We start from the raw sequence: 26,938 nt of genomic DNA, 5'->3' as shown, positions 1-26,938 counted from the left end.
CACATTTTTAAGAAAGGCAGCTAACTTTTTTTTTTTTTTTTGCCAGTTGGGAATGCTTGAAAAATTAAATAGCTTTTGATATAAATATGTAAAAGCCTGGAATTTTCCTCTTTGCTTCACTAAAATATATGTAAGAATGTCTACAAAAGGAAATTTGCAAAAATAACCAGTTAATGTAGGAAAAGTTTAGATTTATGCTTTTAATCTTTCATGACTGGGCTTATCAAGATTCCATTGGAATTTTAAAGGAAATAAATTGAATATTAAAATAGTCTCAAATTAACTCTTCTTCAGCGGGTAAAGACAAATGTCTTTACTCAAGTGGTATCTCCTCCCTATTGCAGACTGAGAGGATTTGCTGCTGTGTTTTTCAATAAAGAACTGGAATAATCTAATATCTGAATCTGTTGTAGAAATGTTAGACTTGAGAAAAACAGAAATATGGCTTTAAGTGAATCGTTAATGTTCTGTTGCATTTCTTAAACATTCAGGTTATCTCTTGCTTTCGTCTTCCTTAGAGTTAATTGACAGTTTTTCCCCAAGTTTCCTTATAAGTTCTGCCAGATCTTCAGAATTTTGAGATTTTTCCTCTAGGAGTTCATACCGGAGACTTGAGATGTCTTGTTTAATTTCCTTCAGTTCACCTGTAACAGATATTAGAAGATCACACTATTAAGAAACAAAGGGAAAAAAAAAACCCAGCATATCAAATATCTCACAGTTATCACCCATTCTCTCTGTATTTCTTTGTTGAAATAGAAAATGTGCATGAGAAAAAAAGTATGAGAGATCGTATAAGTTCACAAAACTCAAATGATCTGTTAGATGGAAGCTGCTGTTCTGCTGCAAGAGAGGTCATACAATAATAGTATCATTTAGGTTGGGAAAAAGTCCAGCCATTAATCTAGCACTGCCAAGTCCACCACTAAACCAAGTCCCTAAGCATCACATCTACATGTCTTCTAAACACCTCCAGGGATGGTGATTCCACCACTTCTGTAGGCAGCTTGTTCCAGTGCTTCACAATCCTTTCTGTGAAGAATTTTTTTCCTAATATCCAATCTGAACCTTCCGTGGTGCAACTGAATCCATTTCCTCTTGTCCTATCACTTGCTACTTGGGAGAAGAGACCAACCTCCTCCATGCTACAACCTCCTTTCAGGCAGTTATAGACAGTGATAAGGTCTCCCCTCAGCCTCCTTTTCTCCAGGCTGAACAGCCCCAGTTCCCTCAGCTGCTCCTCATCAGACTTGTGCTCCAGGCTCCTCATCAACTTTGTTGCCCTTCTCTGAACTCTCTCCAGCACCTCAATGTCTTTCCTGTAGCGAGTGGCCCAAAACTGAACACAGGATTAAAGGTGGGGCCTCACTAGTGCTGAGTACAGTGCGATGATCAGTTCCCTGGTCCTGTTGGCCACACTATTCCTGATACAAGCCAGGATGCTGTTGGCCTTTTTGGCCACCTGGGCACACTGCTGGGTCACGTTCAGCCGGCTGTCGACCAACACCCCCAGATCCTTTTCTGCAGATAATGCAAATCAGTGGGTCCTGAGTCCTTCTGGCCAGCAACAGAGCCTCTCACTGTCCAAAAGAGAGCAGTCCTCTTCTTTTCCTGCTGCACTTAGTGTCTTTCCAGCATCAGAGGAGTGCAAACAGGTGAGAACATTTATGTGAAGTACATTCACTAGCTGTTTCCAGCTAATAAATCACACACCAAAAAAGCTGAAGCATGTGTATCTCCATATATGAATCTCCAATAAGACCACATACCCACTCATGGGAGAATTCATTTGGGAGTGCCCCAAACCAGCTGCTTCCATTAAATGAAGCCTCACCATGGGAAATGCATGAGCATTACTAGAAATATAGCAACAATTTCCACAAGAAGTCATAAGATCAGTGATAGTTTCTGACGGCACAGCAGAGACAGAACGTCATATCCATTCCTTAACTTCAATTTCATGTTAATTTTACATCTTGCACTTGTAAACATGCCAAGTGGATTAAGTATTTTGGAAACGTTTTTTTTTCAAGTGGCATAAGTAACCACTTTAATTAGTTTGTTTTGATTCTCTGATTAGAGATAAACATACCATTCATCAACATACTCACCTTCATTGACTTCATCACTTTCCTTATCTATCTGAGCTTTCAGTACATATCTTTTAATGAGACGCTTCATTATTTTCTGCAGAGAAAAAAGAAAAAAATGTTTCCTTAGTTGGACTTTCTAGTACTGCTGTGACAGTTCAAAATATGAGCTCTGTTACCTTCTGTTGCATTCAGACATTTCAGTGTAGGGCTCGCATGGTTAAATGAAAATATTGCAAAAATCTCTGCTTTCATCTACAGTAGATACTTAAACTTCATGATTTTGCACATATATGTACATGAAAGTTAGAAAACTTAACACACCTTATGAAAGTTATAATTCATGAAGCTTAACCTACTACTGGAGTCTATGAAAATGACTAATACAGTTGCTGCTTTGATCTCCATGTTGGCGAAACCCCCTAGCCTTTATTGCTACCAGATATAATGACCCTGACTAGTGGTTTTAATTGCTAAACCCTTTTGCCATCAGTTAATTTTAATCTATTTTTATATTATATTTGATTAGTTATCTTCTCCCAATGTCAGACTTAGAGAAAATGGGACCCATAATTCTGAGCCATTTAAGCATCTCAGCTAAGACTTATGTAATCAAATGCAGATATTTTCTTATGTATATATGCCTATCTGTGGTAGTTACCTTTAATTCCCTTTAGGGATAGTAAAAGCAAAGCTGAGAGCACAGTTCATCTCGAACAGTTCAAACTGATCAAATAAATCACACCATTAGAATGACTGCCCTCTCTGCCTATAACAAGAGGAACCTAGGCCAGTAAATTTAGATGTAAATTTTACCTTTCCAGGAAAAATGAATTCTGCTCGTGATTCTCCCATTAGTTCAAATTACTTGAATTAGAACAAGATATCTAATTACCTTTGAGGACCTATTTTCCTATCTTGCAGTTTAATCTTTTCATATGATGTAACCCATGACAACACAATAATGCTTCTGTTTCACTACAAGGTAGAAAAAAGGTTTATGTGTCTGCTTTTGTCTCCACAGTAACAGACCTGACTAGAGGTGGTTGTGAAACGTCCCAGATTAGTGGTTCCAGACCATTGTTACAGCTTGCGAGATCAGCAGCTGTACTGTTTATTCTAATAATCCAAGAATGTTTCAAATACAAAGCCACACATCCTCATGTTTAAGGGATAAATTTGTAATCTTAATATCGATCACTGAGCCATAATGAAATTGTCTGTGGAAAAGGAAGGCTTTGGAGTACATTTGTGCAGACACTGTATAAGAGTGAAGCAGAGCTAGCCTGTCTTATGGTTAAAAAGGCTTATTTGTTTTCTTTCTGCTTTTGCACTCAGATGATCTTGTTTTATTGTCCAGGCAGCTCTTGTCTGTTCCTTCCCACCTGCTCTGTAGTATTACAGGGAGGAAAGGAGGACCCTCTGGACCAGAATAGCTGAGCTCTATGTGGACTGTGCTGGGTCTCTTTATACTAAACTACACAAAGATACACTGCAGTTGTTTAGAGTAAAAGAACAAACAGACTGTATCGATAGCATAAAGGCTGAAAGATATTTGCAGCGTTTGGGATATTAAAATATAGAGGTGTGGCACAATAAGCTGAGCTGCTTCAGCAGAAGGAACGGGAAAATTTTGTGTTTCTTTTTAGTTTTCTTAATTTGCACTGAGCAGTTGAGGATTCAACCTGTCTCTAAAATTAAAAATACTTTTCTAGCACTTTAAAATATTGCACTATAAGAGTAGCATTAAAGAAACAAAGAGGAGAGTAAAAAACACCCTTTGATTCTACTGCAAATATCTAAATCACTGCATTTGTTTCTGATACATACAAGATCTGTGGATTTATTCTTGATTCATATTGTTTAATATAAATTCAAAACTGTCCTTATGCTGTCAGTCTGCCAGTTCTACTAATTCAGTTTGAAAATAAACTGGTTTTTACCTGGTATTGCCTTGGAGGATTGTTTAAACTGTTTAAGTGAATTTCATCTGAGCTTCTTATACTTGATTGCTTCCTTTGTCCAAGCTGGAATGGAAATGTTATTTATAGTACAAATTAAACAGAAGAACAATATGGTTTAACTAGCTCATGCATATATCATATGACAAACATTAACTGTTAAGCTCAATTTGGGGAGTATTAAATTACGGTGGTAAAGTCCTCGTACCTGTGCAGAATTTCATCACAAGAGATGGAGCAAACCCTTTCAGATTGTGATGCTGGAAAGCAAGAACTGGGAGGTTTCCTCCCTTTACTCTGCATCTCACCTGCTCCTCACAGGCCCAGGGGACCAGAGCAGAGCAGCCACATGCCTGCAGACCTTCCCTTGCTCCTCGGGTGCCCGGGAGGGGGTTCCACCTCAGGAGAAGGCAGCTTGGTAGGCAATGGAGGAGGGAGAGTCAGGGCAGGGTGTAGGAGAAGCCAAGGAAGGAGAGGTGACTCCATTGCCCCTTTCTTTCATAGCATTTGTCTGTAACTAATGTGACCTTCACTACCACAAAATAGAGGAGGAGTTTGCTCCTCCCCTCACTCGCACTTATGGCTGATGGTAACTGGTTATGCAGTTCGTGCCAGGGACCACAATATTATCAGCTGGCATTTCTGAGTAGCACCTTCTTTACTACACATGCCGAAAGGAAAGGGCATCACACCAAGCACGCAATTTGCAGGCTTCATTACTGATTTACATCTTTGAGAAGGACTAAAGCATCACAAAATGGTGAACTGAGAGTCAAGCTGAGTGACTGGACTGCAGTAAGAATGAAGAGCAACTACCAAACCAGAATAAATGATTTTACATTAGATTGATCATGGGGCCAGATCAATGAGTAGTAGTACAAGAAAAATTAAAAAATTAAAAATAAAAAATGGTTGATCTGGATGAGGAATAAGTGAGACTGTCACTAAAACGTCAGTCCTCTGTAATTACACATAGTCCAGTAAAATTTTTACTGTTTTAAACCACAGGCAGTGTCTTGGATCCCATGGGATCGTGTTTGAAATTAATATAAGATTGACACTGAATTTGGAATTCAGAGTTTTCTTTAGAAAGATATGTGGGTCTATATACACATACTTTTAAAAACATTATATATCTATTCGGACTATGTTTCTTTGACCAAGTGAAAACAATGACAGGAGATATAAAGCAATATATAAATAGATTTATAAATAATAAATATTTATCTCTAACATGTTAAGCTGAATTTGGATGGAAATGGCATTAAAGATGTATAAAAAGGGCAAGTTAGTGTTGCTTTTTTCTTGCTTGAATAAAGCTACCTTAAATGTTTTGAATATGTTTTAGAAAACAGAAGTTTATCTAAATGTCTTAAACTATGCATCCGTGTTTACACAACAGTTTAAATACTATGTCTTCCAGGATTTTAGAACTAATAATACTCTCTTGGCCCTCACCTCTACTACTAGATTAAAAGAGAAATCCAATCTCCCTGCTTTTTCAGCTCCTGGTTTCCTACTGCACTTTTTCTTTGGAAATAATGTAGTAGCCCTCTGCTTTTTTTGAACAGAATAATGTACTTTTACTTTACTACAGACTGCACCTTGAAAGTCGGCAGGTAAATCAGAAGTGTGTAACTTCATTAAATATGCCTACGAGACAGTAAAAGGAGAGAACATGTATTGTACATTGCTGAACGACCACTTGGTGGCAGAGATGGCCAAGATTTCATTATAACTTCATTTTTACACAAAATTTTTAAACTCCCTTTAATCTTCACACCAATGGCTTCTTCCTCTCCCAAGAATTACCACTATAGTAAACTCAGCCTGTCATATTAATGACCGAACTACAATTCATATTTTAAGTTAATATATATTGAACATCTGCACATGAGTAACTGGAGGGGAAAATAAATGTAATTTAAATAAAACAATGATATAAATCCAAACAAACAAAAACATCTCCTCCAGGAGTGTTGTGTAAAGGAAGAAATGCAGGATACCTGGAGTTGCTATTAGAAAACACCTTCCTCTATAAACTGGCTTCTCATTCTCTCGTTTTCTAGTATTATTTAAAATTCAATGAAATTAGAACAGTAATGTAATCAGTCTAGCTGTTTTGTGTAGCACTTTTTAAACATGTTAAAATCCAGTTTTAAGAAGCAGCTGATAACTTGGAATGCCAGTAAATTGTGCATGCTTGAACCAGAATTGTGGGTTCCCAGAAAACAACTTGGTTTGTGCTCACGTGTGAAAATTTGAAAATTTCAGAAATGTTGTTTTATACTAGGAAAGTAAAAGTTACCTTTTTATTATTATTTGAGTGAGGGTTTAAAACTATTTCAATAATTAGTTGTTCCTTATTTCTCTTCTGAAGGGCCATGTTTTAAGAAAAAGGCTTAAATATGTCATCTTCCAAAATTCACTTTCAGCTCAGGAAGATGAACAAGTTCTCTGACTTAAACTATAAAATTTCTCATTCACAAAGCAATTTTTCAATTTAGAATAAAACTCAAAGTAGGTTTCTTTAAAACTCTCCTTTTTCTTCATTTATTTCTCCCCTTTTTTTTTAGTTTGAGTTTCTTGTTCACTTGATGTTTAAAACACCAATTCTAGCCTGCAATAGAATAAATCTGCAGGTTGTAATCAACAGGTTGAAAGAAAACACCTTCAGAGCTTTTGTTATTATATGTAGGTATGTCTCAAGAAATTAGCTTCTGGCAAACTACATTTTGAACACAGCTACATAAATCACTCGTCATTCAGCATGGGCAGCGCCTGGGTTTTTGTTTTCTGCCAACAGCAATCAGAGCAGAGCTGGCTGCTTCCCGCTTCCCGCCTTAATTCCCATCTTCACACTCACCCTGGTGCTGCTGCTGCTTTTGCACTGAAGATGCAGGTTCTGCAGGAGAAAGAACCATGGTCTGGGGTTGAATCAGTAAACTCAAGAGTGTGTTAACGTTTCTGGGTACTGCCCTGCAATGTCTTTTACCAGTGAACTTTTAGTGTCCTCCCCAGTAGGACTTGCACCAGAGCACCTGGTTCTCTCCTGAGGCACCGTTTGGCAACTGGAAAGGTCTGGGGGTAATAGGTTACCAGCAATGCTACTACATGAATAGGGGCAAGCCATTCCTGAACTGGCTAAGCTCCCTGTCACCTTTAATTTACTAGCACAGACACTGCCACCAAGTCCTGGGTCTCGTCTTAACAAATCTTTAATCTTTTTCTTATTGCAGCTGAGGGAGGTGATTGTCCCGCTCTGCTCTGCACTGGTGTGGCCTCACCTGGAGCAAGGTGTGCAGGTCTGGGCGTCATAGGATAAAAAAAGATCTAAAGCTACTGGAGAGTGTCCAGAAGAGGACTATAAAGTCAGTGAAGGGATTGGAGTGGAAGCTGTATGAGGAACAGCTGAAATCACTTGGTTTGTTCAGCCTGGAGAAGAGGAGACTGAGGGGAAATGTCATGGCGGCTACAGCTTCCTCACAAGGGGAGGAGGAGGGGCAGGCACTGATCTCTTTGGTGACCAATGACAGAACCCAAGGGAATGGCAGGAAGATGTGCCAGGGGAGGATTAGATTGGTCATTAAGAAAAGGTTCTTCACGCAGAGGGTGGTGGACACTGGAACAGGCTCCCCAGGGAGGTGTCACGGCCCCAAGCCTGACAGTGTTCAAGAAGAGACTGGACATCGCCCTCAGACACACGGTGTGAACTGTGGGGTTGTCATGTGCGGGGACAGGACTTGGACTCGATGATCCTTGTGGATCCCTTCCAACTCAGGACTTTCTAAGTAATGCTGTTTATTCTAAGATTCGGATAAAGTCAGCTCCACAGTATGTGGTGGTCCAAAAGGTAAGTAAAAATGTAATCATCTGGCAATACCAGCCGCTCTGCTGCAAAACTGAAGAATTAATAGATATGGCTCAGCTGCTCTATGTTTTTCAACATAAAAGATTTTTTAAATTTTTCTTTTTTTTTGTAATTTGATTTGCAGTTTTATAGCTTCTTTGGCTGGGGAGTAAGTGCATCTCATTTAGCATTAATTATACTACAATCTGCATCAAGTGGAAAGCATTAATATTTGAAGACTAGGGCTAGGAAAAAATTCTGATAAACCATGGCTGCATCCTCACAGCTCTCTTTCAGAGGGACGGCTGTAAAAACAGACATAACTGTAACTGTTTTACCTAGAATTGGTAATTATTACACTTTGCACCTTTCTAGCCATATGAATTGCTAAGTTTGAATATAATTTTGGAAAGGAATGATAAGAATCCAGCTTCGCTCTTTCGGGTGCAAGAATGGGTGTTTTTTTTTTTTTATGGGAACAAGAATTTCATTTTAAAAAGTCATTAAAAATAAGCTTCTAACTTACTTATGTGCTTCTCAAAGTCAAAAATTAAGTGAATTAGGAAAAAAAAAAATCCTTTTATTATTTGTTTTTCACCATCGCTCAATTTAAAGTTTATATGCATATCCTTGAAGTCATGATTTTTCAGTGATGACTTTATCATTTTTGGAAGTAATGAAATCAGTTTGTATCAAGCAGCTTGATGAAAAGTTTTGCAAATATCAGAGTAATCAAAAACTTGAGCAAATGTGGCGTCACCTCTGTTGGGTCTTAAATACATTAGGATTAGATTTCCCAAATAAAATTGAGATCTGTGAAAAGCTAGAAAAATTACTGGTAGCACAAGAGATATCTCAAGTTAATAACAATCTTGACTTCAGTGACTGTTTGTAATATCTATCTTTGTTTTTATAGACTATTATGAACTTAACCAGAGGCAGAGGCTTGTCAGAGGCAAATTTTCCCCTTCAGCTCCATCTTTTCCTTCTAGGATTGCAACCACTTTCTTTTCTTTTTTACCCCTCAACTGACACCTGTGATGGAAAAAGTGCTTGTCACATTGGTGACAGAGAGCTGACAGATGCATGTAATTTCTCTACTGACCCTCAGTCTACTGTTTCTTGACTATAGACTCAAGAACTTCAAACCTTGAAGGTCTCTGCTCAGACTACTGCGTATTTTAACAAAGATCCTTCCAAATTATAAAGTTCCATAAATGACATATTTGATTCTGTCACCATGACAAATCTGTCATTTCTTTTTTTATGTGAATGTTACCATATGCTCACCTTTCTATTCACTACATCTCATCAGTTGTCTTGCAAAGCTTTTCTTCTCTAAGGCGTTACACTCAGGCTAGTCTTTACACTTCCAATACCATCTTACACCATGTGCTATGCCCCCTGTTCTCCTAAAGCAATTAATTTAATTTATACCAAGACACTGCAGGAAAAACAGACTGACTACAAACTCTCTAAATAAGTCCATGAGATACAGCAAAGAATCAACTCAAGTGCTTTTTACTGTACTTGTCATGTAAATAAGAGAGAACAGACCACTTTAAAATAAAAGCAAGCTGCATTCTCAGTGCAAGCAGAGACAGGCTACAAAGGGGGAATTTAGAAACTGTGCTCAGGCATGTGAGGGTGGTGGAAGAAAAGCCAAAGCTCACCTTAAGCTGACATTTGCAAGGGCAGTAAGAAGAGCTTTGACTCCTACAATAGCAGTAAAAGGATGAAGAAGGGAAATGTGGGCCTGTGGGGCAGGGAATTTAGTGACAGCAGAGTTGGGTGAGGCTGAGAGACTTGATGTCTTCTCTGCCTTGTGCTTCACCAACAGTTTGCAAGACCTATGTGCTTAGTGAAGGGGTTTGAGGAGGAGGTGAACAACCAGCCATGGAAGAGGGTCAAGCCAGTTGATACTTGAGAGGACTCGACCCAGGCAAGTTCACTGGGCCTAACAGGCTGCATCCATGGGTGCCGACAGAGCAGATGAAGTCCTTGCAAATACACTATCATTTTTTAATAGATCATGGAGATTGGGTAAGGTCCCCAAAAGCTGGTGAAAGACAAATGCCAAACGCATCTTCAAAAAAGGCCAAAAATAATGATCTGGGCAACTACAGGCCACTCAAGATCACTTTGGTAACTGGTGAAATAATGGACTGAGTCCTCTTGGAGCACATTTCTGAGCACGTGGAAGAGCAGATGGTGACTGGGAACAGTAAGTGTGGGTTTATGAAGACTAAAACCTGTCTGACCATCCAGATTGGCTTCTGAGATAAAATTACTGGATTTGCAGGTGAGGGGAGAGCTGGAGATGACACCTACATTGACTTTAGCAAGGGTTTTGACACTGTATCCTAGAGTATTCTTGTACTCAAATTAGAATGTTACTGTCTGGATGGGTGGACAACTAGACAGGCAAAATCCTGGCTGGATGGCTGGGCTTAGAGGGTTGGACAGGGGTCTTGTCCTGGGACTTGCCCTTTTAAACATCTTTATCAACAATCAGATGTCAGAGGTGTTGAAGTGCACTCCTGTCAAGTCTGCAGACAAAGCCAAATTTGGTGGGCAACAGCTGACTGACTTGGGGGCAGGGATGCCATCCAGGAGGATGAGGCTCTCAGGAAACCTATGAATTCAAATAAGGACAAATGGGAAGAAACAACTCTTTCAACAACACAGGCTGGGGCCTGGCTGGCTGGGGAGCAGCTCTGCAGAAAAGGACCTGGAAGACTTGGGGGTTGGTGAGAAAGATATTAAAACACTGCAGCAAGCTCAGCTCAGAGCATCACCAAGATGTTTGGGGCTGGAGCATCTGCCCTGCAAAGAAACACTGGGAATTTGAGCTTGTTCAGCCTGAAGCAGAGATGGCTTCGGGCACACCTAACAGGGGTGTAGACAGATATTTATATTTAAAAAATAAAGTAAGAATTTCAGCCTATATATAATGACTGACTTCAGTATAGACCAAGTATGTAGGGAAATTCATCAGAAAAAACAGGCCAACAAGAAAAATAAAGTTAAAACTGGATTTATCTTTTAAAATCAGCCGTCAGTATACACACCATGCAATTACCTTGTTCATCTCTGCATCTTCCTGAAAGCTTTTCTTTTGGCACAGAAATGGTTTAGAAATCAATTTTTTGATTCTGAGTAGGAGATACAGCAAAGATTTTGGGCTTGGCACTAAGTTGAAGGGTACTGGAAGAGTTCTGCCTTCTTCAAAGTAAGAAAACCAAAGTTTAGCCCTTGCAAATTTCCATTCTACATCAGCATCATCCTGTAAAGCAGAAACAGGGCTGTTAATACACTGTTAATACCACCTTGGAGATGCTCTAGCTAAACTTCATGTGTGACTCAGATGTAATTGGCTGAAGTTAATCTCAAACAGATCAAGAACTTGTTTATAATCTGTGAAAACTGAATTGCAATGAGTGGAACAGTTCTTATTAATCCATTTAAAATTATGCAATTACAGAAGAGCAAAGTGGATTTGATTTAAACATTGGTTACTCAAGAATGAGTGCTAATATTCCGCAACACAGGATCACAAAGACAGATCTCATTCTTTGGTGCTCTTTGTAAACACTTTGGTAAGAAAGCAAGCTCTGACTTAAAAGCATATGATACAATGCCCAAGTTAAAGCTTCAAGGCAACACTCAAACTCATCAGCCAGGGCCTGACTGAGTAGTCGCTTCCTTGGAATACTGCCATGCTCAGTAAATAAAATGGAAAAATCCCCTGTTAACATAATAAAAATGCAAATCTCTCAAATGAGACTACACCTCTGATTTCTTATCTTACTGGTCTCTTCTGCAGCAATTAGTGTATTATCTTTTTTTTTTGTGAAGAAGACATAGTATCAGAATTTTAAGTGAAAATTCTACTCATCACATTTAAACATGACATTAAAAAAAGAGGTGATTCTTACTGAATTCCTTCCGCTTGCTGGAATATATCATTAAATCAGGTATGCTATCATCACCATGGTTTACATTTAGCATTTACAATAACCAAAACACTGACTTTATTCCTCCCTGTAAATTTCAAGAGGGTTTTCTGAAGAAAGGACTGACATCATGTTCAAGGACATGACTCAATATTACTGTAGCTGTTTTTAGAAGCTGTTTGTGTCCAGTCAACATATTTTTTTCATAACAGCCTGGTTTTTTATTGCTCTGAACCTCACAGTTTGTTCTGTGGCCTCCTGAGTCAGAAGAATCTGAACCTCCATAGAGAATGTGTGTTGCTCCTGCTCAAGCTGGACAAAGCTACAGCCCCAAATCAGAGCCCCAAACCTGAGCGATGTCAAACAACCCGAGCCTGCTGCTTTGCGGCAAGGGGAAAGATTGGGATGCCCTAACTCTTGGAGATCTGTTTCCTTTTTTTCCTAAACAGTAATAATGATTTAGCCCCTTATTTTCCATGGCATGCAAAAGTTTGTGCTGATTTTCAGTAGCCCTGCTGATTACTTTGTCAAGTTTTGTTCACTGCAGAGGACCAGAGCAACCGTTTGAACAAAAGAAGAAAATAGCATGTTATAGACTTGCTTGCAAGGTCAAGGCAAAGGAACTAGAGCATCTTTGCAGTAAGAGGGACACTACTGAAATAATAACTACAACTGAGGCAAATGAAAGATTCATAAAGTCACACAACGTAGCCCGTCCTTTTCAGGAGCATAACACAGTTCAACAGCAGTTTCTTAGTCCAGAGCATTTCTTACTCCTGCAAACACACACAGCTGGGTAATTTCCAGGTATTTTATAATAAATTAATAGCTAAATTAATATTTTTTCCTAATATATTCCAAAAGCCTATGTGTTCTTTTTCTTAAATAAGATGTCAACAAGAAAATTTTCAAGGAGATTTAGGCAATTATCTGTAACAGTAAATGTGGTGATATTTCATCACGAATGGAATTTTTACCTCGATTTCCTGGAATGAACTGTTGATCATTGCGATAAGCATGTTCAGTAAGACAATGACCATGGTAACATTGTAGACTCCATAAAGGACATAACCAATATTTTCAATAAATTTGTGGTTATAATTGATGACAACGGATTTAACTTCTGAGAGTCCAAATATAGCCCAGAACAATGTCTTGAAACTTTCTTCAATACTGAAAGGAGAAATTGAACACATGCATATGTTACTGAAGAAAAGCTAGATAATCTTATTGTATAAAGTGCCAGTTACCATTTTTACACAGTACACACATTTTTCCATTATCATTACATAGAACTTTACCATAATGCGATTATGCAGAACAAATAGACTATCTGATTTAATAGGTACAGGCTGTTGCATAATATAAGATTGCTAATATTTAGGACTGACAATAAAACCATCTGATTGAGTTTAGGAGATATATGACAATGATTCAGCTGTTAACTACTTTAATCTACATGCTACATGCTTGCTGGTAATGTGAATATAAATAACAAAAATAATTAACCTGTAAATACTTCATTTTAATTGCACCATTAGTTCATTTAGTATTAATTATTTCACCATTAGGATGAGAAATATTCCAAAACTGTGAACAAGACAGGATATCTGACTGCAAGTCAGGATTTTTCACAAAATGAGGCTCACAGACTGTAATCCTCCAAGTTGCGTTTTCGCAATTCCACAAATCCAGGGTAAAGGTAATAAGAGATGGTACAGGGATACTGATTTCATTTTTTTTTTCAGGTTAGTTCATATAAATAAAACGTATTTCCTCTTAATCAGTTTATATATATAAATCCAAACCTCTGAGTTATCTTTTCCTAAGTATCTCCACCTTTTTGAAGATGTATTTTCTCTTGCCTGGGTGAAGAGTTCTCAGTTCCCCATGTCCAAAAACACAGTAGCATCGCAAAACACATTTTGGATTTTATTGTTAAGAAAAAAAAGTTAAGAAACTCGTAATTTTTAGTTGTGAATTCTCTGCATATAATATTTTAGTAGTATTCCATCTGTGAGATGCAGTTTTAGGTACTTTATCTATTGTGTTAACTAATAATAATAAAAAAATAGTGATTTTTTTTCCCTTGTGGCCAAGTTTGCTTCCTGTCTGAGTACACTTCATAACACCTACAGTCTGAACATTGTGACAGCCACAAATTAAGTGGGCAAGGGCTGCAGAGCATGGAAAGGAATGAGTTTCCACTCAAGTGATCTATCTTAAAATCGCAACCAGAAATAAGGGGCATGACAAATGTATATCAAAAAACTCTTGACAGGCAGATTCAAAAAAAAGAAAAAAGGAATGTATTTAGGTTATTGCCACTGGAAACTATGGAGAGGCAGATTTTGAAAGAGGGATTAGATTAGATTACCATGGTAATCACTGTAGTGATTACCTTGCTTCAGTTACAGGTGACAGTAGCACTGGATGGAGGAACCAGCCTTGCTCCCACGTGCTGCAGGGAGCTGCCATGCTGTGCTCTGCTGTGTTAGTGCTGACCATCCTCACAGGGAGTTTGCTGCCCTGCCAGCCCGGGTCTGACCCAGCCTGTGTCCCCAGATCACTGAACAACCCCAAGAACAAGCCCTGAGCATGGAGGGCTATTACAGATTGCACTGCCAGGCCATCTGATGTATGCACAGTGCTGTGCAAGGGGTCTGATGTACTTCTGGTTTTTTATAAGCCTCCCCAGCCCAGGAGGCTGTTGGGCTGCTTTGACACAAGGGTGCATTGCTGGATCATGGTCAACTTGGTGTCCACCAGGACTCCTGGGTCCTTTTCTGCCAAACTGCTTTCCAGCCGGTCAGCCCCAGCCTGTCCTCGTGCCAGAGGTTATTCCTCCCCAGGGGCAGGACACGGCATTTCACTCTGTTGAACTTCACGAGGTCTCTGTGAGCCCATTTTTCCAGCCTGTCAAGGTCCTTCTGAGTGGCATCACAAGCAGCTGGCCTATCAGTCACTCTTGCTCATCCACACTGGCCTCATGACGCCTTCGTTTGATTTCCTGCCCACTGAGACGGAGCAGCCTTGAGCGCTGAAATGTCAGTTCTTGAAAACCAACCAGCATCCCTGGACTGCCCTTCTCTTCAGGGCCTTATCCCACAAGATTCTTCCCCGAACAGCCCCAAGTCTGGTCTCCTGAAGTACGTGGTTGTAGTTCCGCTCTTTGTTTTGTTCTCTCTTCTCAGGAACCTGAATTCCATCATCTCATGCTTCAGCCAAGGCTGTTTCCAACCTTCACACACCAAACAAGTTCTTCCTTGTTTGCAAAAGCCATGTGTCACAAAGCTCCCCTCCGCATCAGCTTCTCGACCACCTCTGTCAGGAAGTTATTGTCAATGCTCTCCTTGAAACTTCTTGGACTGCTTGTGCCATGCTGTCTTGTCCCTCCAGGAGATACCAGGGTGGTTAAAAATCTCCATGAGGATCAAGGCATGCAAGTGTGAAGCTTCTTCCAGTTGTCTGAAGAAGGTCTCATCTACTTTGTCTTCTTGATCAGGCATTCCATAGCAGACATCCACTACAACGTCATTTATGTTGGTCTGCCCTCTAATCCTGGCATATAATGTCTCACTAGCTCATCGTCTAGCCCTAGGCAAAGGAACAGGCAGTCTTGCTGCACTCTCATGTAAAGGGCAACTACATCTCCCCTTCCAAGCCTACCTTTCCTGTTTATCTTAGCATTGTTCAGATCAAGAGTTCATCCTTTGATTTCAAATATACCCTTTAAGCACCAGAGCAAGAGAGAAAATCACTACTTAACTCAGGATAAAGGAATTTTTAAGAGATGCCTACCTAATAAAACAACTAGTAAACAATACATAAAATGCAAGCAAACATCTTCCTGTAAAAATAGCCCACAATCATAACAGTTTAATCAGTTTTACTTACGTTGTGAATGCTTCATTTTGTTTTGCCCCCAGATAGTAGGAATAGAGATTAAACATGCCTATCATGAAAGCCACAAACACCATGATAAATATCACCATGAACTTGAAGATGTCCTTCACAGTTCTGCCAAGTGATATCTGCAGTGGTCCAAAGCTTTCATTTGCTGGCAAGATGTAGGCTATTCTGGAGAAACTTAATACTACCGCAATTGCGTACAGGCCTTCAGATATGATCTGAGGATCAGACGGGTCCCAGTTCATTCTGGCTAGAAACAAAAGATGAGAATTTTGGTCAGTATTTCAAAGTCTACCTTGGGCTATTCACCGAAGTACTCTCTTGGTAACAGTAAACCATTCAGTGTAACTGAGAAGTGAATGCAATGGTGCTAAACAAATTTGGAGCTTTTGGGGACCTGAATCCCAACCTATTAGAGAATTTATAAAAAATTCCACTTACAGGGTCAGGTGACGAAAATGGAATAAATTAGAAATGTGATTTGTTTGAGCAATCTGAAATGAACTGTTTCTTTGTGGGCACTTGGGATCATTAAATGCCACCCACAACTCCAAAACTGTGGGAACAATAATGTTTGTCTACTCTTTCTATTTACTCCATCTTTTTACTCATAGTGGAATGCTAATGGTCCTTTCCTGGCATACATCAAACACTCATTTCTATCACCTTCTCTATCATCATTTCTATCAGTCTTTTCTATTGAATCTAATCCACTTGTGTTAATTACTCAAACATCTTTGGATCATCTGAGAAGGTGATACTGCTGTTGAATAGGGAACACCATCAGCTGAAGAGGGGAATATTCAGGTTCAAACCTATACTGAAAGAAATATTTACAGAAAAGTGTCAGAAGGAGAAATCCAAAGCAATACCATTCCAAACACTTCCTAGCTGGAGATTAAGGCATTCTCCCATGAGGTGGGAGGCTTAAATTCAGTTCACTGTTGTGCTTCAGGTAAGGAGAAGAGGTTAACTTGGGAAGGGTTTACCATATCCCAGGAGAGTGTTGTCATCTGTGTTTACTGTAAATGCCAGAAAATGAACGAATTTATACTGCAATGAAAAATCACTAGCATTTGGAAAGCACTCATTTGAGCTGTTAACTAACAAATAACCATTCAATAAAAAATCAGTTATTTGCACAGTTTTATAATATACGCATACCCAGTAGTGCTGAGCATTATTCAAAATGTCCATACATAGAGCAGAAAATTATATTTTTCAAGGAATTTACTGTCATGACATTATCCAAGTATCATGACAAAGTATCTAATTCCTCTGCGTTTAGGCATAGTGAGGCTCAGTTATCACACATTCATTGCCTTGTTGGGTGTTGTGTTTTTCTTGTAGGTATATGTATATTCTTTTGTCTATTGAGCTCCTCACTGTAAAGGCTACTACACACTATATTCAAATGAGAAAATGTCTGTATGGCAAAACACTGTGCATCTTCGCATAACCAGACATACCTATGTTAGCTTTACCTCAGATTTCATGGATAACTAAAATCAAAGATGGCAGATGTTTCACTATGGGCTCATAGCCATATGTCTTTCAGGTTCCCAGATGAGCTGTATTGCCACAGAAAGTTTGAGGTGGGAAGGGACCTGTGGAGGTCATCTGATCCAACCCCCCTGCTACAGAAGGGTCACCCAGAGCCAGTTGCCAAGTACAGAGGATGGAGACACCATCACCACCCTGAGCAACCTGTGCCAGTGGTCAGTCACCCTTACAGTGAAAAAGTGTTGCCTGATGTTCAGATGGAACCTCCTCTGTTTCTGATTGAGCCCATTGCCTCTGGTCCTTTCACTGGGCACTACTGTGAAGAACCTGGCTCCATTCTCTTTTGACCGTCCCTTCAGGTCTTTATATACATTGATGAGATCCCCTCTGAGCCTTCTCCAGGCTGAACAGTCCCAACTCTCTCAGCCTTTCCTCACAGGAGAGATGGTCCAGTCCCTTCGTCATCTTTGTGGCACTTTGCTGGACTCTCTCCAGTTTGTCCGTGTCTCTCTTGTACTGAGGAGCCCAGAATTAGACACAGTCTTCCAGACGTGGGCTCGTCAGCGTTGAGTGGAGCAGAAAGATCACCTTCCTTGACTACCGGCAATGCTTTGTCTAGTGCAGCCTTCTTTGTGCTAAGGGCCCATTCCTGGCTCATGTTCAACCTGGTGTCCACCAAGGTATATTTGCTACCCTATGATAAAACCTATGGCATTGAATATTCACTATTAATATTATCCATGTTAGTATGATCATGCATAGATGTTCTCCAAGCAAACTTCAGTGTACATGCAAACACTAAAAAAAATGGCTCAACTCTGCTTAAGTGCATAACAGAGTCACAACCCATGGTTGATGTGAACACAAACTGCCTTGCTGGATGATGCAGTATTTTATAGCGTAAATAAGTTACAAGACTTGTGCTTGTCATACCCAGAAACTGTGAACATAAACAACAGCAAATTCTTCAAGTGGGTGTTACTGAAAACTAAACTAATATTTAATAAGCTGCTTTTAAAACTTGTATGAGATCTGTAATTTTCCAGTAAAATTTATAAGACTACAATTTAATGGGTTTCAGAATATATACATTAATTGCTCTGCTTTTTCTACAGCCTGGATAATGAAGAAATGTGATCTTATCAGAAATAGTATTTGAGGCATAGAATAGAAACTGATGTAATTCAGTATCTAGAGAAAAATATCTAATAAATGGAAGAGAGATGTGGAGGTATTGAGAGTGAATACAAGTAAACAGAGCTTAATTTTTTCTCATTTGGGCAAAATAGCTTCTAGTCACTTCTCATGTATGTGAAGCAAGTTTATTAATATTTTTCTCTCTTGCTGGTAAAGAGAGGGATTGAGAAATATTAATATAAAAGTCTCTGAACAAAATATATATAAAAGATACACTGGTTATGTTGGCAAAGCAGGTTTAAGAAGTTCCTGCACCTATTGCTTAGTCCTGCCCCTGCACTACAGTACATCAGGTTCACAGTTGCATCAACACAAGTGTTTGTGGGATAGCACTGAGTAACTGAACAGATGATGTGACCTGGATTAAAATAATCTTGAAAAAGGGTGGGGTGACAGTGTGGTTATTTTGATCTTTCATCATTTCAGTGTCTGATGTCTACAAGTCCCCAAAGGGACGCATGAGCACAGCCAAGGGAACTGTGATAAATAGCAGGGATAAGAAAGAGAAGAAGGGACGGGAATTTCTTGAGCAGTACATTGTGGAACTAAAGTATCGGAGTAAACAAAAACAGCAAATCAATTCATTTTGGCCCAAGAAGCAAGTCTTAAGCATGTGCAATCAACTCACCATAGGTGTAGTATTTTATGTTGGGCTCCAGTGTTGGACTTGTCAGATCTTTCATATTTGCATCAACGAAGTTCTGGGCTCTGGACGCATGCCAAAATGCCATAAACCTTGCTATGAATGATGCTGCAAAGATTGCTAACATACCAAAATCAAGCATATTCCATAACTCAAAAAGGTATTCTTTTGGACCTTGAGACCAAATTTCTTTACATTCAGACCATATCATGCCTGTATAAGACAGAACAGGGAAAACAGTGTGTTCTTTTACTTTCACGTCTATTTCATTCGATATTTTATTATGTACAAGTAATGTTCTTGGTTGCATTCAAACTCAAAACTACTTTAGTTAGTGGGAGTTTGGACACAAGCTAAAATCCTTGAAGCTGCCAATTCATATACATTCCAGTACTTCTTTCTCATGTGAGTAATAATAACAATCACACAGAATCACACAGAATCGACTGGGTTGGAAAAGACCTCAGAGATCATCGAGTCCAACCCTCAATCTTTCATACTGCTTTTTCCTGTACAACTACAAAAGCTTTCAAAGAAAAGAATGGGATGTGAGTACTATCATCTGTTAGAGAGACCGAAAGAACAGAAATGCTCTGGCATGATCATATAGTGGTAGAACTAATAGCAGATCTCACATTTTCTTATTTTCACAGTATCCTAGGTACAGTCTGTCCTACTGAAATTGCAAATATATGTGACAAATAATCATGAAAGTAAGAATTAGACCTAAAGCTTCTTCAACAAAACAAATGTATCTGTTTGATTCCTAATTATTATCCCTAATAACAAAATAAAAGATCACAGTATAAGTTTATGGCATTATTTTATTAAGCAAATAATTCTCCTTTCAAGATAAAATTTATTTAATAATGAAATACACTTCTAGGATTCTAAATAGAGTTAATTAAAAACTGAATTGTAATAATGTCACTATTTTTGCACTTATCGAATTGTCTGCGGGAACTTTTCATCGTTTTCCCATGACAATTATAATGTTAATTACAGTAACTGAATTCTACAACTGTATGCACTGAATCAGTTTTTCATAAACCATCTAATACATGACACTGAAATAAATAAAAATAGATTAATTTGCAAACTTTAAATTGGAAAATTATTATTTACTTATTTACTATCAGACAAAAACACTGATGTTTATAGAATATTTGGAAATCTCAGTGACATGTTATTCCCATAATACATAATTAAATAAATTTATATACAATTCTGTCATGAAATAACTAAAGATTGTCAATGTCTTTTAAAGCTATAAGAATCAGTTGCTGTTCAAATGGCTCCCACTTCAACCACAAAGAGCTCACAACAGCAAAATATTTTAAATGCATAAGCTCTTGAATGGAAACAGATTTTACTTAGCTGGAATTGAACTCTTCCATATCACTGACTTAACTAACAACCAGAACCCAGGTCTTTTATATATTTGGGTATCTAAGTCCTACTGTAATAAATGGTATTAGACTTGTAAATAACAATCGGACACCTAAAGTGCTTTTGAGGGTCTGTGCTCAAGTTCTTATGCTGAATAGTATTGCACCACCAAATTGAATGGCTCAGCTCAGAGCGATATTCATATTCATCTCATCCTTACTTTGGGATGGAAAAATCTATCACTGAATGTTCAGGGGTCTGTATTCTGATTCTCTTTTGTGAATAACACATTCAGCTGTACGCTATCAATTCTGCAGCATACTTGCAAAATAAGAGAACCTTAGCAGAAAGAGATAACTGGACACAAAAGAACACTGGGCCCATGAGGTGGAAAACCTTCCCCTTGGGAGCTGACACAGCCTGACTCAAAAAAATAAAACCCAAAAAACCAACCAACCAACCAAAAAAAAACCAGCCCCCAAAAAAACAAACAACCAAAAAACCCCACACAAACAAACCAAAACCAAGAAAAAGCTCCCAGAAAACTGGTAGACACTTTGCTTTGATATTCGTAATATTGAATTCATTCATCTTCAGATGATGCAGATTTCACCCAAGTCCTTAACCAGAATGTTTGTGATTAACTAGGCACATGGGACTCCTGCTGATACCCACTGAGAAACACAAGGCCAATGTGGGAATGCAGTCAGTTGAATAAATTCCCCTTGTTGCAATTTTTACACATAACATTAATAGCAACAGATTATATTTGGTCCAGCTCCCCTGAAATCATAGTAAGACAAATTTAAGCAAAAATTAAACTTTACCTATTACCCAAGAAATAATGAGCATCTCCATCCATGAGAAACAGGATGTTTTCATCCTAAATAGCTGTTTTACATTGCCTGTTGTTTCATTAGGTCGGAGTTTGGTGCCATCAAATCTGTCGGCTGCATTCATGACAAGTAGACCAAGAAAAATGGTGAAAGAGGCTGCATGTGCTACAAACTTCATAAATGGTCCACGCATTATCCTCCCCAGCTGCAACAGAGGTTATGAAACACAAGGGTATTGCATTGACTTTTTCCAAAATAAAAATGTGCAAAAAAACCAGTAACACAGAGAAATATATATTTCAATAACACACAGGAAATAATATTTGGAAAAAGTTGTATACCATGGTGCCAGGCTGATAGTCAACTTTAAAAGTTCCAACTTATTTGTTGTTCTCAGAGGAATAATTTATGAGTTTCACCATATATGTATTTTTAACTCAGCAGTTTGAAATAGTTCTGTAATTACTTTGAGGAATCTATGTCTATTATAGGTAATCAATATGAATTTTTATTATAATAGTTGAATTTCTTACATGCTAGCCATTTTTCTGAAGCAACAAAGAAAATATTTTGACACTTACTAAAAGCATTAAATTATCACCAGGAGTGAATTTTCTTTTTTAAAAACTTCACGAGGCATTAAAAGGTAATGTTTATAGATCTGTAGTATCTTAATTTCCTTCCTAATTCCTTTAATGGAAATGCCACCAACTTTGCCATGAAAACTTTAAAATGGCTTAGTGCAACACTTAAAAAACCTAGAAGTTCCATACAAACTCACATAAGGCTGAACTTATAGCAATTATTTACTATATTTTTGAGAGTGTCTGTATTAATAGTAAAAGTCTTAGGTTGTTCACTTAGTTGGCAGCTGCAGAAAAACACTTCCAATTTTACACAAAACCAGTATCTGTATCTAACAAAATTTGCTTGGAAATCATTGAAAGTGTCACAGATCGCAGCTGAAACATAACAATCTGTGTTCTGGAAAAGGGAAAGGAAAGCAGAAAGGTAAGTTATCGGTATTCATATTTTTGCTACACTTGTTTCACTATCAAAGTGAAAATTTTGCTGTCTTTACCGTCAACTTTTACAGAAACAAAGAATAAGAGGATGCAGCTGGGGATGTGATGGTAAGGTCTCAAACACAACTAACACGGAGAGAACTAGACAAATGTAAAAAGAAGATACTGTTAAAGGAACTCTGTCAAGGATAGCAGGCACAAAATTGGATCTTCTTTCTATTTTATATTATTTTGCAAATCCATGGCATTCATTATGTTTCTCACTCAATAAAATGACTTTGTCTTTTATTAAATAAAATATTCCACCAGCCTCATGAGAAAAGACTTAAACAACCAATTATTTTGCGTGAACTACAAAGAGAACAGGTAAGCATCATGGGAAAAGATTTTATTTCAAGCTAGGAAGGAACGATCATAAACAACACAAAATAAAGCAGAGCTGGAAGATGATAAAGTACCTTGACAGTGTCCTTTTAAATGAATTATTCTTGTGCTCACAAAGATGGATTGGGAGATAGATGCCAGAAAGAAAGAGCCAGAAAAGAAGAAAAAATACTGAAGGAGGTAATGTTAATATGTGCCTTGACGAAAAAGTATAAAATTTAAAAGACTGAATTCCCAGAGAACCCCCTCCTGCCCCTTCAAAAGAGATGGAAAAGTATTTTTTACACTTATATAGAGTGCTTCAAAAAGATGGATCCAATATTTTACAATTACACAAACATTTACAAATGGTTTAATGAGTTACCAAGTTTTAGTAACCTTCCTATAAATGCTTTATGTTCTCTCCACCTGCTGTAGGGACAACATTAAGACAACAATTGATAGTTTGTGGTTGCAGAGATACAGTGATTTCAAATTAGGTCCATTTTTTTGAAACACCCTGTACAGTAAAATCTCCCTGGAAGCAGAACTGACTACAGTTGAAGTGATTACAGAAATGCTGGAAGGTATTATGACATTGCCATTCAATAGAGATCCAATAAAATCCTGAAATGTCACTTCCAAAATTCCAAATTTTTTTTTATGGAGAACATATAAGTCAGAAAATGTGAATCAGGGAAAGAAAGAGCAACACGTAAAGACAAGGCCATAGTCTTGCCAGTTTGGACTCTTCTATAAGCTGGAGTCCTTCTGTAATACGATGTCACTACGTATTTTGACATAATAAATTCCTTCCTACTGAGCAGACCTAGGACATGATATTCTAAATGCTCTTAATATCTTTCTGTAATTTAAATGTTTTTTGGTTGGTTTGTTTTCCTGGTTTCTTATCATCTGTGCTATGGTCTTTGGCTTGCTATAGAGTTCTGGAGAGAGTTTTATATGAAGAGGTTGCTTTGGATTAGGACAAGATATACAATAGTTTTATGGTGGATACTTTGATGTGTATTTGTCCGGAGAAAAGGCCTGACAACAAAAAAGAGATAATGCATATACTTTTTAAGGAAGAACAGTTTCCTAGCTCATCATATACTGGATACAATGTTCAATTTCTTTTCCTCTACCACAGTGAGAAAGAGGAATGCACTTAACCCTCAGAACATGCTTTGAGAAAGCATGTAGGGACTTAACAATTTACTTCTTCAGAAATGCCAACCCGCAGTGGCTGGGAACAGTGAAAGAAGAACCAATTTCAAATTCAGATCCCTCATCTTCGCCAGGAGCTGACTGAATTATTTATGAACTCATAAAGCTAAAAATCTAAATTCTGATATTAATTAGAACTGAATAGCATAGACATTAGAAATTCTTGGAGATAACTGAAAAGAGTTTTTACTCTTTCAAAATATAATGTCATGTAATAAAATAGCATTCTAGAAGTTTTGGGTTAATTATGTCAGTATTTACACAGAATTAGAAATTAAGAGCAAACAGTTCACAAAACTTTGAAGTGCTTCCATGTGGATTGCTGCCTGTAACTCAAATAAGAGGCAATCTCAATTCCTTTCAGCATCTGACACTAGTCAATTCCTGCTAAATCAACAGGGCTTTGTCCATGTATTTTATGAACTTTCTTCCAGATCTGAAACTCTCAATTCAGTATCTGTGGTCCAAGATCAAATAAATGTTTTCCTAAAGAGGAAACTGGTCAGCTATACAGGTAACTAACTGTGACGTTGCAAATGTGATGAAGACATTTTTGCCTCTCTCAGAGCCATGGCATGAGAATATAAAGAAATGTGCCAAAATAACTTCACTGCAAGCTATTATTTTCATCACAAATCCTGTGTGTATTTTCTCTCACTTCTGTCCCTGTAGTGCCAAACCTGGAAAAAGAATGCGTACTTTATCTCAGTAGGAGGAGAAGAGATTTAGAAAATTCCATCAATTCATACACAGGTGGAGTCTGTTGGTACAGATCATGTTCTGCGTTAGAGCCATCCTATCCTGAAATTAAATAGTGAACATTTCTGTCTTCAAAAAACAGAAGAATCAAATTTTGAAGTACGAGAGAAGCACAACATAAGAAATGGCAACTGGTGAAAAAGGTGGATTAGACTTCACATTTGCAGAATATAATGAAACAAAAAGCATTCAACATATAAATCACATGGTGAGATGACTAAATAGCAACAGAAGTGGAACCTTAAAGGATGTTGTCCCTTGAACCTCGACTTTAAAAACCTACTGTGAAATAGCTTTTCCAGAATGTACAATGGTTCAAAATCACTTTAAGATCCAATAAATCTTTGAAAAAGGAAAATGACAAATAGATAAATCACTGCTATGGTTGGAAACCAATTACTGAAGTATGTTGAATCTCAAGGTGTGTTTTTAGAAAAAAGTATTCATAAAAATCATAGTCACTATATAGAAAACTGAAAATGATAGAACTGATTTTTATTGTCCGGATTGTAAGAAATGAAAAATATGGCAAAACAAAAAAAGGACCACATTTCTCCTCTCAGAGAGCATTAAAAAAACCTGCAGAGACCTCAGTCCTTTCAACTTTCCTCTTCCCCTGGAATCACTGTATGTGATTTGACCTGCTAAAATAATGGATGTTGTACTGTAACCTCTTGAATAATCCATATATAATCCAATTTGTTCCCTCTAACATACTCTCAAGGGAAATTTTCCATTGGTGTCCATTTAAAATGGATAGTGATCAACTAAAAAAGATATTCAAAACAAAGTTCAGAGAGGTCAAAGACTGTAATCCATCTTCAGTGGAAAGGCTTTCTATACTATTTATCATTCAAATCACATACAGTGGTAGCATCCGAATCCAGGTATGCATTTTAAGTGAATGTAGGGGATGTTACATGACTGCTTTAAAAACCTCATGGAATATAATAAGTATTAGCACACTGTCTTGACAAGACAATACAGTTCACTTTGACTTCTAGAAAACTGATGACGATTGTTTTAATTTCTGGCATTCATGCTTCAGTGACTTTGATCTATTAATTTTCAATCATCAAAAATAAAATTGCCTTTGAGGTAACTGGAATCAACCCACAGCTTGAATTTAGTGTATCTCTGAATCAATGGGAAATGAGGATCCTCTGCATCTGCCTACTAAGGCAACAACAAAATGAAGAATAGTTTGAATCATTGTTTCTGAAGTACAATTTCTACAAGGCAACTCTTGCTGAACCATTGTAATTTAATTTAATATACACTGCATTTAATACAACACAGTTTCCTGTCTTAATTACAATTGCCAGAACATGCAATCTTGCAGCCATTCCATTCTAACTCGGCTTTAAAATAACACATTTCTGAAGTATTACTTAAGCATGTCAGTAAGTAACACTCATGCTCCATCTTTGCCAGACAGGAATCTACATACAGATGCTACAGGAGTTAATAAAAGGTCATTACAAGATTGCACAGACTGACCTTACTGCATGGAGCAATCCAGTAAGCCATTGAGAGGAACGGCAGTCCCACCGCGACAGCAAGAACCACCAGGAACTTCACTGCCATGGTCTGCTGCCGTAAACCTGACAAATTCTCATACCAGATGGAGAGAAGTTGTTGCTGGCAGTTTGGATGTGCTACAAACTGCAACAAAGAAAAGGAGCACAAAAATAATTTTGCTATCAGAACATATTTTATTAAAGGAACAACTATGTGAATTGCACTAAGAATGTTGGAATAGCACAACTCACCTTATATTCAAAAGAGCATCAATGAGGGTATAGAGAAAACATTTTTTTGAAGAACATAATCTCCCAGCATGCAGGTATGTTGCCATCAGCAACAATAAATCCTTTAATTCAAAATATGATTATTTTATTGACATCATGTTCCATCACAAAGTATTAATTTCCCTTTAAGGGTAATTAAACATAAACTTTATCTAGGCAAACTCTACTTGTTTCTGACATACGTAATTTTCATGTTACTACTTCAGAAATTCCAAAACTTTAAGCTTTTCTGTTCTGCAAAGGATGTTATAGAGTCTCTAGCTATGAAAGAATATGCCGTATTTTCACATGCTAACATGGAAAAAAGCTTTTCCCCTGGCATAGGAAAACAGCTGTCACTTTTGCAGGAAATCAGCTAGGGACTATTTATAACTTGGTTCTGGAAACTTTCGGACAAACTAAAAAAACTCACAAGT

General features: G+C 37.9%; 1 protein-coding gene across 1 annotated transcript in view; it reads right to left on the bottom strand.

Annotated features, from left to right (window-relative positions):
- Window positions 1-492: 492 nt before the first annotated feature.
- Window positions 493-26,938, bottom strand: part of TRPC6 (transient receptor potential cation channel subfamily C member 6) — a gene marked incomplete at both ends in the record, with an annotated part of 96,576 nt that continues 70,130 nt past the window's right edge. The window contains 9 exons of the mRNA XM_080364061.1: window positions 493-644; window positions 2,112-2,187; window positions 4,034-4,117; window positions 10,984-11,187; window positions 12,835-13,030; window positions 15,755-16,019; window positions 19,098-19,325; window positions 21,329-21,542; window positions 26,212-26,376. Of these exons, the coding sequence (XP_080220187.1) occupies window positions 493-644; window positions 2,112-2,187; window positions 4,034-4,117; window positions 10,984-11,187; window positions 12,835-13,030; window positions 15,755-16,019; window positions 19,098-19,325; window positions 21,329-21,542; window positions 26,212-26,376 (1,584 nt within the window). The remainder of the gene's footprint in view (window positions 645-2,111; window positions 2,188-4,033; window positions 4,118-10,983; window positions 11,188-12,834; window positions 13,031-15,754; window positions 16,020-19,097; window positions 19,326-21,328; window positions 21,543-26,211; window positions 26,377-26,938) is intronic.

The sequence above is a fragment of the Nesoenas mayeri genome, assembly GCF_963082525.1.
Source record: "Nesoenas mayeri genome assembly, chromosome: 1".
Lineage (NCBI taxonomy): Eukaryota > Metazoa > Chordata > Aves > Columbiformes > Columbidae > Nesoenas > Nesoenas mayeri.
Note: the sequence above shows the minus strand (reverse complement) of the source record. Positions and strands in the feature narration are given on the sequence as shown.